The sequence below is a fragment of the Fundulus heteroclitus genome, unplaced genomic scaffold (assembly GCF_011125445.2).
Source record: "Fundulus heteroclitus isolate FHET01 unplaced genomic scaffold, MU-UCD_Fhet_4.1 scaffold_44, whole genome shotgun sequence".
Lineage (NCBI taxonomy): Eukaryota > Metazoa > Chordata > Actinopteri > Cyprinodontiformes > Fundulidae > Fundulus > Fundulus heteroclitus.
Genome location: NW_023396857.1, coordinates 914,270 through 927,593, shown reverse-complemented (window position 1 = coordinate 927,593; position 13,324 = coordinate 914,270). Strand labels below are relative to the sequence as shown.

At 44.2% G+C, this 13,324-nt stretch overlaps 1 protein-coding gene across 5 annotated transcripts; it reads right to left on the bottom strand.

The window, feature by feature from the left end:
• Positions 1-243: 243 nt before the first annotated feature.
• On the bottom strand, positions 244-12,319 carry gpr171 (G protein-coupled receptor 171). Of its 5 annotated transcripts, none has more exons than XM_021308885.2 (6): positions 12,218-12,319; positions 3,546-3,608; positions 3,288-3,461; positions 1,864-2,076; positions 1,649-1,777; positions 244-966 (listed from the first exon to the last, which is right to left on the bottom strand). In XM_021308885.2, exons 2-6 carry the CDS (start codon positions 3,582-3,584, stop codon positions 442-444), a joined length of 1,080 nt encoding a protein of 359 aa, XP_021164560.2. In that variant the 5' UTR covers positions 3,585-3,608; positions 12,218-12,319; the 3' UTR covers positions 244-441. The 5 variants fall into 5 exon arrangements, with proteins under 5 accessions (XP_021164560.2, XP_035987492.1, XP_035987491.1 ...); XM_036131599.1 differs by having other exon boundaries at positions 1,864-2,073; XM_036131598.1 differs by lacking the exon at positions 12,218-12,319 and adding an exon at positions 6,592-6,767 and having other exon boundaries at positions 3,546-3,611.
• Between the last annotated feature and the right edge of the window lie 1,005 nt (positions 12,320-13,324).

Here is a 13,324-nt window from a genome sequence, read left to right as displayed (position 1 = left end):
CCCTCTGCTGCTGTCTGCAGAAAACGACTTGTCTGAAGGCCAGAGAGACTGAATGTGGCGTGAAGGTCCTCTGGACCGTGTTGCAGCGCAGGACATTTACCATTTCAGTCCAGACAACTAAAACACCGCCTCAGAAGTCTCTTTTTACCACCGAATAAAAACTAAAGGAAGATGAGAAGTAGTCTGCCGCTTCCCTGAAAGGAACGGAGCAGAATCTTTTCTGAATGCAAAGTAGAGACGGGGTTAAAATCACGCCCTGTTTATTTACAGCTCATTCTGGAAGTCAAAGCTTTTATATTTTGTGCATTAAATACACGTGTCTGGTTGTCCTGAACTTGTCTCTGTCCATTCTCAGAGTTCCTGCAGAGGAAACAGTTTTGGCAAGCATCAGTTCCTGGGCTGGACTCTGCATGTTTCTGCAGCGTCTTTGCAGATCAGTAATTACACCGCAGCATCCTGCTCTGCATGAGCCTCTTGCAGCATCACTTCCTGCACAACCTGCTCCTTTGCATGAACGCTCTGGTTTTTGCTGCAGGGAAGAAGCTTCCTGACGGTCTCTCTGAACGGCGCGTCGAGCTGGAAGAAGAGCAGCGGGTCGAGGCAGACGTGCAGCAGGCTCAGAAAAAGGGTCGACTCCTTCGCCAGGAACAGCTGCCTCTCGGTCAGGCAGTCCTTGATGACTTTGGTCTGGGCCAGCGTGTACGGCGTTCTGGCCACATGGTACGGCACGAAGCTGAGCATGTAGGCCAGCGCCATGGCCGTCACGCTCAGCACCACCCGCCTGGCGTCGATCCGCAGCTTGGGGTCGCTGCGACTGCGCATGAATCGCTTAAGGGCCAGGCCGCTGGAGATGAGCACGACTGCAGAGGCGTTGAGGAACAGCACCATGTTGAGGAAAACGGTCATCGTGTGCCAGTGGAGGCTGAGCTCCTTCTTCAGAGATGAACAGCGGAGGTACTTTGACTCCTGGATGGAGAAAACAGAGGCACCTTCAGTTAGAGGAGGTATAAAACCAAGAGATCTGGTTAGAAACACATCAAAGAAGTTGTTGAGGCAAGTTTGGAGTCAACGAGTCAATCAGGAACCAGGAAGTGATTCCTGGTATTTCTTTCTACTGAGGCATTACTCTTCTTCTCATAAACATGAACACTGTTCGCTTCTTGCGACTCTCAGCCATGTTCAAAGTCTACATTGAGAACAGCGGAGCTACAATAAACCGCTAACCGCTAAACTAAGATTTTGGCACAATCTGAGAGGTTTCACTTTTTTCTATTGTGTCTGTATACTAATATGTATTTCATATTTGATCCTTTTATTTTATAATTGCATTGTATTTTATGATTGTGTACAGCACTTTGGTCCTGTCGGTGTATAAATTGCTTCATAAATAAAGTTGGTATGGTATGCTAATCACTAACCTGGCTTAAGCTAACCGCTAACCTAGCAGCTCAGCTAACAAGATTAATAAACACTTCCAGTACGCATGCGCAGCCAGCAAGCTGAACCTAGGAAGGAACGAGCTCACTGGCGTTACATGAGCGCGTCAGAATGATGGCATGTGGGAGAACCAGCAGATAAGGTGAATTTCCCAAAATGTGAGGGACGGGATATTAGCTTGCTAAATGTGAGGTTAGTAGGTTAATTGTACCGTGAGGTTCTCTGTGGGAAGAGCCATGTTGGGCACCATGATGAGCAGCAGCAGCATCCAGACCACCATCGACAGCAGCCAGGCAAAGCTGGCCTCATGCAGCTGCAGGAACTGCGCAGTGTGGCAGTCCTGCAACACAACAGAGTCATGAGACGCCCATCACGGATCCACACGGCCTCACGTTCTACCCCCCGTCACCGAGTGCTCGGCTCTACCTTCAGGTAGCGGTCTACGATGATGAAGGCCAGGAAGGCGATGGACGCATAAAGGCTGATGTACATGACGACGGCGCTGCCCTGGCAGTGGAACACCATGAGCTTCCAGGGGGCTTTGCCCAGGTCCTTCAGGATCTTAAAGGGAAGAGTGAGGAGCAGCAGGATGTCGGCCATCAGCAGGTTGACCAGGTAGACGCTGGTGCTCTGCTTCTGCTGAGACACAACAAACACGTGTGGCACAGTGCTCGATGAAAAACACAACATTAACACCAGCAGAGGAAACCACAGAGCTGTAAACATCTGAGCCCAGAAACTTCTCCATAAGTACCGTGTTTTAATTCAGGGGAGAAACAGAGCAGAGAAAATGTGTTTTCCTCTCATTGTTGTCTTCTGTGTTGGATTTATTGTCATTAAAACGTTTCAGATCATTAAACCAATTTATTATCAGACAAAGATAACCTGAGTGAAGACAGAAAGCAGTTTTTAAATGATGATTCAAACCAACCTGGTCGTGTTGAAACCACAGATCATCTGCATAAAGTAAAACTAATTAAACCATCAACCAGTAATGAAATTATCTAATTAAATAAGTGAATAATAGAAATGAACCAGGTTTCGGGTTTACTTGCCTGATTAAGACAGAACCAAGATCAAGAAATGGCTGAACTAGGAACTGTCTGACAACATGAAGTAGGCTAAAGGGTGAGAGGTCATGATTCAACAGCAAATAAGAAAGACGGGACAAAAATGGCCTCCGTGGCAGAGTTTCTGAAACAACAGCGAGCTTTTTCTGCTGCATGCCAGGAACAGCCAGACATGGTGAGGCGTGATGGTCTGGGCCAGAAAACCTGGAAGGATCATCCGTTTGTCACCTTCAGCTCATTCAGGTTACACAGCTGGACGAGGATCCAAACCAGACCAGAAAGTGGCCTAGTCAAAGTCTGGAGCTAAATCTGACCTTAACCTGGAGGCTCATGCAGAACGGGTCCATTCCCCTCGATGGAGACTCCAGTTCTCAGCTGCTGTGCTGACCTGCTATCAGGTTTAGGGGGTGAATACTTTCTCTCACAGACCAGGTTAGTTTGGAGGGATTTTTCTCTTAATAAACGAAATCATCATTTGAAAAGAGTTTTCTTATTGGCTCTGATTATCTGAGTCTTGACCTGGTTGAAGCTCTTTGTTGCTAATGACAGCAGACGAGCTTGTGCAAACTAAAGAGGGATGGGCAGGAAGGAAATGATCAAAATGTAATAAACTTTGTTCGTTTTTAGGGGTAAAATCTGCTGAACGGACATAGTTCTGGCTGACAGATGAGGAAGAAACCATCAGGTTGGTCATTTCTAGAGAAGGTCACATCCCGCTCAGCAGAAACGTGACTCAGAGAAGTAGACAGAGGAAGTTTAAAACCTCGTCGGCAGTCCCACCTTTGGCCTGCGGCTTTGGATGAACCCCCACACCGACAGCAGGTTCCCAGGCAGGCCTACAGTGAGGATGAGGATGTAGAGGACGATGAAGGGGCCCATTTGGTCGTTGACGATGCATTGCTGCTTCACTGAATGTCCTGCAGTGGTCAGGGTGGCGGAGGGACTCAGCTCTGCCTGGATCAGAACACACAGCTTCCTGAATGCTTCAGACCCCACAGAGAGGAAGAGAAAGCAGAACGCTGCAGGTTTGCTGCTTACCGCCGGCCGAGTCCAGACGCTCTCATTGTAGAACGACATCCTGTCCGCTCACAGCGTCTCTATCTGCTGGAAGACATGAAGGCCTGATGATGCAACATCAGCGTTTATGCAACACAATCTGCAGCCAAATGTTATAATGTTATAATAAAACACATTTAGGTATCTGAGGCTTATAGATAATTGATCTGATCATAATCAGAGTGACGGAAAGCTAAACGCTGAACGGAGAACGACTCTGTGGCGTCTATGAAGAGAGACTTTACAGATAAAACTTACAACTGAAAAATGTAAGAGAATCTTTCTTCTCAGAGATCATCAACAAAAACATTAATAATGCTTGTGTCTTATTTTCCAGTCAACAGGTTAACAAATCCTCCTGTGTCCGTGGCTTCTGAACTCCACCAGGGCCTGCAATGAATTTAACTTCTTTACTGAAAAAATCCTAAAAATAAGAGAATCACTTTGTACTTCCATATCAACACCAGAACCAAAGCTTTATTCAGCAGGAATTTCTATTTCTGACAAAATGTCCCAATTCAGCCAATAAACCACAAAAGCTTAGAGGAGATCATTCAGCAGCTAAGTTCCTCCTCCTGCTGCCTTGATGTTCTACCCACAGTGTTCTTTAAGAACGTTCTGCCTGTCATAGCGTCTGATCTGACTCAGTCCCTCCAGCTCAGATCATAAACATCATCAGCTACCATCACTATGCAGACGACACACAGCTCTACATCACCATGTCACCAGGTGACTATGAACCAGTTCAGCCTCTGAGGAAACTACTGTTCCTCTGCAATGCCTGCGCAAATTCTCAGTTATCTGGGTCATCGCAACCGGACTTTCATTCAGTTCTTTCTGAAAACGTATCCAGGAGTCTTTTAAATTCTGGTGGCTCGCACTGAGCAACCTGAAGACGATGCACTCCTGTTGTCCTTAAAAACAATCAGAACTATCCAAACAGGACAACCATCTTAGACCAGCGGCATGGTGGAGGAATGATGATCTGAGCTCTTCTTACAGCCACAGGATCTGGAAACCTTTCAGTTACTTGGTGGACCAAAGTGTTCTAGAGCCAAATGTGAGTACATCTGCCCAACAACCGAAGCTTGGTCCATTCTGGGTCATTAACAGAACCATAATCCAAACTCAGCAGCAGATCCACTCCAGAATAACGGGAAACGAAGTGTTGCAATGGCCTAGTCAAAGTCCAGACCTGAACCTGACTGAAATGCTGTGGTGGGACCTTCAGTGAGCTCAGTAGATCTGAAGCAATGTCGGAAAGAAGAGACCAGAACCAGAGGGATCATATTTCTCCTGTTTTAGCTTCCCTTCATTGGCTTCCTGTTAAATCAAGAATAGAATTTAAAATTCTCCTTCTAACGTATAAAGCCCTTAATAATCAAGCTCCATCATATATCAGAGCTCTGATTACCCCGTATGTTCCTAACAGAGCACTTCGCTCTCAGACTGCAGGTCTGCTGGTGGTTCCTAGAGTCTCTAAAAGTAGAATGGGAGGCAGATCCTTTAGCTATCAGGCTCCTCTCCTGTGGAACCAACTCCCAGTTTTGGTCCGTGAGGCAGACACCCCGTCTACTTTTAAGACTAATCTTAAAACTTTCCTTTGTGACAAAGCTTCTAGTCAGAGTGCCTCATGTTACCCTGAGCTACCTCTATAGTTATGCTGCTATAGGCTTAGGCTGCTGGAGGACATCAGGGTCTATTTCTCTCTCCCTGCTGAGTTCTCCTACTGCTCTCCAATCTGCATTGTTTGTTGGTATTTCAGCTTATAACATTTTGCTCTCTGTTTTTGTTCCCTTTATGGAAGTTTAACCTGGGCTGTTTAAACATGTCTCCATTCTTTGCGGAGGTTAATCAGCTGAACTGAAGCTGCCAATAACTTCATGGTCTCTTCTTATAGTCTGTCTGTCTTCTTCTGTCCTGTCTCTGTCCTTCACATAGCAGCTGAAGGAAGCATTGATGCAGCTCAGAATTCATGTTTAGTTGTGTTTCTGTCCTCCATGAGGCACTAAGGCTGCTACTGCCATTAACCCAGGACATAGAAAGTATCCTGGTCTTCCTGTTGTTGGCTCTGGGTGAATAAGCTGAGTTAAACTCTGCTGAGAGGTTCTGCTGATCATGGACTGGACCCGATGTTAACTGCACCAGATCTTGTTTTGTCCCGCTTCATTAAACCTTTCACTGCAAAAAAGGTTCTAAAAATAAGTTAGATGTTCTTAAAATTAGTGTATTTATCCTAGATTTGAGCAGGTTAGTAATATTATCTGCCAATGGAATGAGTTGTTTGACCCCTAAAATAAGATAATTAGACATACTGCACTTGAAATAAGATGATTGAGATGAATTGTTCCTATTTTAAGTGCAAAATTCTTATTCCATTGGCAGATCATCTTATTTACCAGCTCAAATCAAGGACAAATACACAGATTTTAAGAACATTTTACTTATTTCTAGTTCCGTTTTTGCAGTGAGGTCCGTTTGGTGGCATTGTTCTGACTCCTGAAGCTGGTTCTGCTAACATGAGTTTTGCGGTCTTTAAATAAACTGCAGTAACTTCCTGAAACTTGAGGTTTTTTCTTTGATAAATGACGTCAGTGGTGATGCTCGCTCCCTTTAACGGCCTGATCTCCAGTTCCTCTTTTCAGACGGTGAACTTTCTACACCTCCTGCTGCAGTCGGTCAAACTTTCTTCTCATTTCACAAGTTCTACCTGAAGTGTGTGTTGTTCCTCCAGCTTAAAGCACACGCTGCAGTTTGGGCCTAATGACATGAACACGCGTTGATCTGTAACAACCTGGCGTGCAGTTCAGAGCAGAACCTTTGCTTTCTTCATCACGTCTCCTCAAACCTCAGACTCCTTCCTGTTCTCTGCGTCTGGACGCTAAATGAGGCGTGGAACGTGAACCTGGATGACAGAACCGTCACCTTCTACTGAAGGAAGCTTCACAGCGGATGCTCAGCACAGAAACAGCTCTGCGGTCACAAACCTGGAGAGGTAAAAACAGAACATGTGCTCTCAGGTTCAAACCTTTAAACACGGCGTCTGAAACAGGTTCTGCTGTCAGATCATCGCCGTGTTTCCACCAGCGGCTCAGTGACGTGTTCCTGCTGCTCACACGGCCGTGGGCTGAAGGTCAGCAGCTCCTCCTGCCTGCTTTCTCATCACCGTCTTCTCTTTCAGCTCAGAGAAGAAGCAGAAACGGCGAAGGAAAGAGTCGGCGTGAGTCTGACGTACGGGGAAGAAAACGGTCCGTTTGTTTGCTCCAGATGTGGAGATGAGTTCCAGGAAGCAGCAGCTTCACAGGACGGAACATGAACATAGCCGGGTCTGATGAGTTCTGATCGACAACCAGAACATCAGACATCCAGTTTCACCCAAAGTGAGACCAGAACCAGCTGAAAACCCCAGCACTCCATCTGAGACGTTCCTCTGGGTTCCTCTGGTTCCTCTGGTTCCTCTGGTTCCCCCCCGACCCGTGGCAGGTTTCCTCTCAGTCTGAGCTTCTCTGTTCATCTCAGGTTTCAGGTTTTCAGTAGAAAACTGGTTAAAACTCCCACAGCGATGGCTCAGAAGAACCAGAGAGGCTCAGAGAGAACCACGTTTAAAAAGCTAAAACCACGCAGATTCATGAACCGATGTTATAAGAATTATTATTCTGAAGTCACTATGGCCTCACACCACTCGGACAGAGGAGGCCTGGAGACCTGATGTCTGTGTATAAGATCCACTGTTTGCTGATTGCAAGGCCAAATGCTGCAGCTGCTGAGGGATACTGATTGTTTACGATAGACTGTCTTTGTTTTGTCTCATGGGAAGGCCACGGTGCAGTATTAGGGGAAGCCCGAAAAGCGAGGCAGACAGAGACAGGGCAGACAGAGACTGCAGCGGAACCGTGGGGTGCGATTACTTTCCATCTATGTGAATCTCTGCTCTGTTTCTCAATAAAATTGCTGGAACGTTATACCACCGTCTCGTCATTTAGTAAAGATGGGAACTCAGTTACTATTGTTTAATATTCCACCCAAAACTCCCACAACAATTTGGCGTAAACGAACAAGATCTCCGACCGACGAGCGAGGGAGTCCGGGGACAGGAGCTGCTTTGGCCGGCCCGGAGAGGTTATCCGGCCTCTGGTACCCCGAATGGATTTTCAAGGGATGCGGAGGAGCTCCTGGTCTCGGAGCGTCTCTGGGCGTCGGCGCGAAGATCCGAACCTTTCTTTCATGAGACGGTAAGGGGATTATTTTCCAGCTCTTTTAAAAACAAACGCAATTGGTCAAAAAATGCTTGCAAGCTTTTAAAATTTAAACCCCATTTTAAAGTATACCTCAAGAAATTTTGATATTTAAAACTGTAAACCTAAAAGGTAGTAAGTAAAAGCCGGTAGAAATAATGAATTATATTTAATCCTTAAGGCAAATAAAACAGGGTTCGCAATACCGAACGGTGACTAAGGTTTAAACATTAAACTAAAATTCAAAATTTAATTAGAATACGTTTTCAGCTGAAATACGGACTTTCCCACAAGGGGGAAGGAGGGGCAGAGTGATTTTCACCTGGAGAACAGGTGACCAGCTGAGCAGTTTGCAGCTGGTCCATTAAAGTCCTCTTGTCTTGGGTTTGTGCAAGAGGCTGTCCACTTCTGTTGTGGATGAAAGCGGCAGGGATGCTTAAGTCCTTGACTGTTGCGAAGACGTTTGCAGCTTTGATAAGTGGGGACCCCGACCATTATACCAAAAAGGCGACCATCGGATGTGAGGCCTTTCATTTAGTTGGTCGATCGTGCTAAGGACGAGTAAAAAATAATAAAAAACACAAAAAAAGGATAAAATAAATAAAAACAAACAAAAAAAAAAAGTCTGGAAGCGGAAGAGTCAGTGTAATGGGTCAAAGGCAGAGTTCTCGGGGTCCAGCCTTGCCCCAGGGTGAGACGTTCGATTTCATGCTGAAAACGTAGGGGCCCATCCAGAAGCATGACATGCATAAATGATTTGAAATGATTTGATTAAACATGCAGATTTCTCACATAGGGGTTATTATTATTTCTATTATTTTATTTTATTGCAGTACTGCTACTAAATAATAAACATAAAATTAAGAGAAAAAAAAGAAAAGCGATAAAAACAAGGAAACGGAAACGAAACTAAAAAGGCGTTGCACCGGGGAAGCGTTTACGTGGGGACCGATTAGGCACTTCCGTTGTGGATAAAATTGGTCTAAACTGCTAATAGCGACGTATAACTTTCAAAAATGGATAAGCGTCCAAGTGTCTGCGAGACACAGAGTTGTATCCTTGCGGGACTGAAGCGTAAAACCGCGTGTGGACGAAGCATCGGGGGGTCGTAACCAGCGCACGCTCTCCACCTTTTAAACTAAGCGGGAACTTAACGCGTTGAAAACATCTTTCGGCGTTGACGTTTAAAAAATTATGAAAAACATAGAACTATTTAAGATGGTGAAAAAGCAGGCCTGCACGTGTTTGTCTGTCTGAATGTCATTGTTTGTATGTAACCGTACGTGTGTATGTATCTATGTAACTAAACGTTCGTCTGTGTGAATTAATTCGGGGTAAAAGTAATGTTCATGGTTTCAGAATGTTCATTTGTTTTGGGAGAACTGCAGCTCCGTAATTCAAATGACATTTTAAGCATGGACTATGTTAACAATAGAGGTACAGTAAAAGAGAGATTTAAATAACAAAGGTTGTTTTTTAACATTAAATATCAGGACCAAATTAAATTGATACACGGAGAGATTAACATGGCTTGAACGGAAATATTTCAGCTTTGTTAGAAATTGGAAATAAGCGTTACATAAGCTTGTTAAGTTTACTGTTTTACAAATTTAGGCTGAGATCCTATCACTTGTTTTTTAGCCCTAAAGTAATTTAAAATTACTGAGATCTCATTGCTTATAATAATAATGATTCATCACAAACCAGTCCATGTGAAAGAAGTTTAGATATAGATGATTTTTTTTTTTTTTTTTTTTTTTTTTTTTTTTTTTTTTTTTTTTTTTTTTTTTTTTAACGTTCCAGCACTTTTATTGAGAAACGTTAAAAAAAAAAAAAAAAAAAAAAAAAAAAAAAAAAAAAAAAAAAAAAGAGGGAGAGAGGGAAAAGGCTTTCACATGGAAAGGCTTTCTTTTTCTCAGTTGGGTTTTCAAAATAAATGGGAAATGTCATGAAACGAATATGATGATGAAATTATGTTGCAGAGAACTTCAACTGTCAGACAACAACAGTTAAGATACACATTGAAAGCATTGTGTTAAGAATTATTATGAATTTACTGCATATACATTTGAACTTAAAGATTACTCTTTTAACTAATAATTAAATTGCAGAATTCTGAGAGCTAAATAATTGTGCACAGAAATATCTTGAATGTGAAAGTGCTTGGAGGATGTTTTAATAAATGACACATGAAAGGGGTTTTGATAAGAACACTAATTACACCTTGTTTCTGTTTTCCAGTGGAAACAAGGACTCGTGTCTGCAGACCATCTTCACAAAGTGTTTTATTAGAGAGAAATGCAAAATAAAATGCTCAGTGCCCATCCAGAACTGAACGCTTATTACCATCCAGCTCAATCGTCCAGCCTGCGTGGAGGAACCAAGAAGAGGACTGGGGATGAAGAAGCCAGAGAACTCTGATTCCTTATTCTTCAACGGGAGGAGTTGCCTGAAGAGACCCTAAGCGCGATTAGATTATTTTCTGCCTTGTGCCATGAATGGCCTGAAGGCTTCCTTAACTTTGCGGTCTTGACGTTTAGGACTCTTCTCATATATTGTGTTGCTGTTTGTTTAACTGCTCTGTTCCACTGACTCACATGTTTGATTTTTTGTGTTATGAGATCTACACTTTAATGTTACATCATGTTGATCAATATGGTTTTATGGGGTAAAAAATGGAAACTGTTTGCTTCAGACACACAAGGATCTATGGTTGATGCACCTTTTTGATTTGATATAGGAAGAACCAGGATCGGATTGGCTCTAAAGATCCTTTAATATTAGCTGGTAATGATAAGACTTAGATTCAATACAGGGGTTTCAGGCTCAGATTGGCCGAGAGCGTGATTTCACCTGGGGTCAAATCAGTTTTTGTCATCTTTTAGATAGGATGAATTTTTCTGATGACAAAGACCCAGCCTGCCCTCTGATGCCCCTCAGTGGTACTCCTGGATTTGTAAGGTATGAAAGTCATGGATGATTGTCCATGGGAATGGTAAATGGAGAACCAAGTAAGGGGTTTTACAGGGTGGGTGAAGAGTAGACGGATTCGACCTTGGTTACTGAACAGGGTTTAGCTTACCATAGTCTAATGTAATTTTAAAATAATGTGCGCATAGGTACCTAAAACAGGCCTTACCTAACTAGATGAATCCTAAATTGTAGACAAAAGCTAAATCTTTGATCTTGTGTGTTAAAGCTCTATGAAGCATTCATGTTGATCTGTATTAAAAGTTCCAGCACTACCCGGTTCCAACACGGGAACCCTTTGGGTCCCACTTCACGAGTTTACAGAAATGGTTCCTCTGTGCTTTGTTCACATTTTCAAGTGATGGGTCATCTTGTTTTGTCTTGATGCTGACGACGCCATCATCAAAAAAAAAAAAGAGAGGAATGTTATAAGAATTATTATTCTGAAGTCACTATGGCCTCACACCACTCGGACAGAGGAGGCCTGGAGACCTGATGTCTGTGTATAAGATCCACTGTTTTCTGATTGCAAGGCCAAATGCTGCAGCTGCTGAGGGATACTGATTGTTTACGATAGACTGTCTTTGTTTTGTCTCATGGGAAGGCCACGGTGCAGTATTAGGGGAAGCCCGAAAGCGAGGCAGGAGAGACAGGGCAGACAGAGACTGCAGCGGAACCGTGGGGTGCGATTACTTTCCATCTATGTGAATCTCTGCTCTGTTTCTCAATAAAATTGCTGGAACGTTATACCACCGTCTCGTCATTTAGTAAAGATGGGAACTCAGTTACTATTGTTTAATATTCCACCCAAAACTCCCACAACAACCGACAGCGACTGTAATTAGAGTCTGATGAGGAGAAAACCTCAGATCAGAAAACGCCTCAGATCAGAAAACGCTTCAGATCAGAAAACGCCTCAGATCAGAAAACGCCTCAGATCAGAAAACGCCTCAGATCAGCGCTCAGACATGCTCCTGATGCTTCTGGGCCGTTTTTATCCCACATTTCTCTGCAGATCTTCCTCTCTCTCCTCCTGACTCCTCTTCACAGCCCTGGGATTCTCCACACATCCTCTTCATCAGTTGTTAGGCCCTGTCTTCATCATCCTTCTCACGGCTGACCCGTCAGCTCCCACTCTGTTCTGAACTGGCCCAGCGATCCGATCGGTCCAGTGTTTCTTCTTCTTCTTCTTCTTCTTCTTCTTCTTCTTCTTCTTTAGAAGTGGAACTTCCAGATGTTTCGCCGTCCTCCAGCTTCAAACATCTCTGCATTTATTTGCATCCAGAGTTTCTATTTTCCAGCAGAAACGTGTTAAAATGGTCACCAGAGTGAGAGACCGTCGCTCCTGTCAGAACCAACTCACCACAGAGCCACAGAACCACCAGAACCAGAACCATTTAACGTCTGTTTGATTTATTCTACGGTAGGTGAAGTAAGTAAAGCACCGACCTTCTGACCTGCCGTAGCGTACCGCCTGTGGCTCTCGGACCACGTGTTGGGTCCCGCGGGGCCGTGGGCCAACTTGCCGGTTCTCCTGGGCTCGTCGGGGCGCCTGACCCGGCGTGCTGCAGCAGATCGTGTGCTCGGCGCCGCGGAAGCTGCAGACGGAGGGAAGGTGTCTTCCTGTCTGCTGTCGTCAGTGCGACCACAAAGCCTGCCTCCTGTCTCTCACTGTCACGTCAGCTTTTTCCACCATGATGAAGATTTAAATGTCAGGGAGGAGGAAGAGGAGGTTCTGCTCAGATGCTTCGTGACATCATGTTTATCAGAAGCCTGCAGAAGGGAAGTCCTGATGATTAATCATAGAGCAGCTCTGAGACGTCAAAGTCTTCAGCTGCCGTAGAGTCACCAGGTGTCCCCGCTGCTCTTCTTTGTCCTTCACCTGGACCTGCCAACCAATCACCTTCCAGTATTTAGAATCTTCCTGGGTTTTACAGACTCCCCTGTTGTTCTCCATCATTAACAGTTTCATTTCCTTTCTTTTACTTTTTTTTGCATTTTCTGCCGTAACAAAAAGGTTTCGGTGCTCCACTCCACCAGCAGCCTGTCCTCTTCTCCTTGTTTACTCTGAGCTCTTATTTAATGACAGACTTCACTGTTTGCTGCAATTAAGAACCAGTGTTGAAAGTTCTGACGTCACTAAGAGGTTTTCTGGGATGTTCTCCAATCAGCTGAGGAACTGCTGTGTGGATCGGCTCTGAAAGGAGCTCCATGTAAACTTCAGGAGAAATGACTTCTCCTCCTGCAGGATCATTGCAGCAACATCCTCCCTGCAGAACCAGAACCAGAATATGATCAGAACCAGTGAAGCCGGACCATTTCTGTCATTTTCAGATTATTTTATGGTGAGAAATAACTGATTTTTGTAGGTTTTAAATGAACTGCTCTGACTTTGACTTTGGAGAGAGCCTTGAGATGATGTGTATCATGAATATATAAATAAAATTGAACTGAATTGATCCCAACTCCAGCAACAGTGAAGTGGTAAATTTATTTAGACTTTAATGAGTGATTCACTGTAAACCTTTTGGAAAGACGTGACCAATATAAACATCG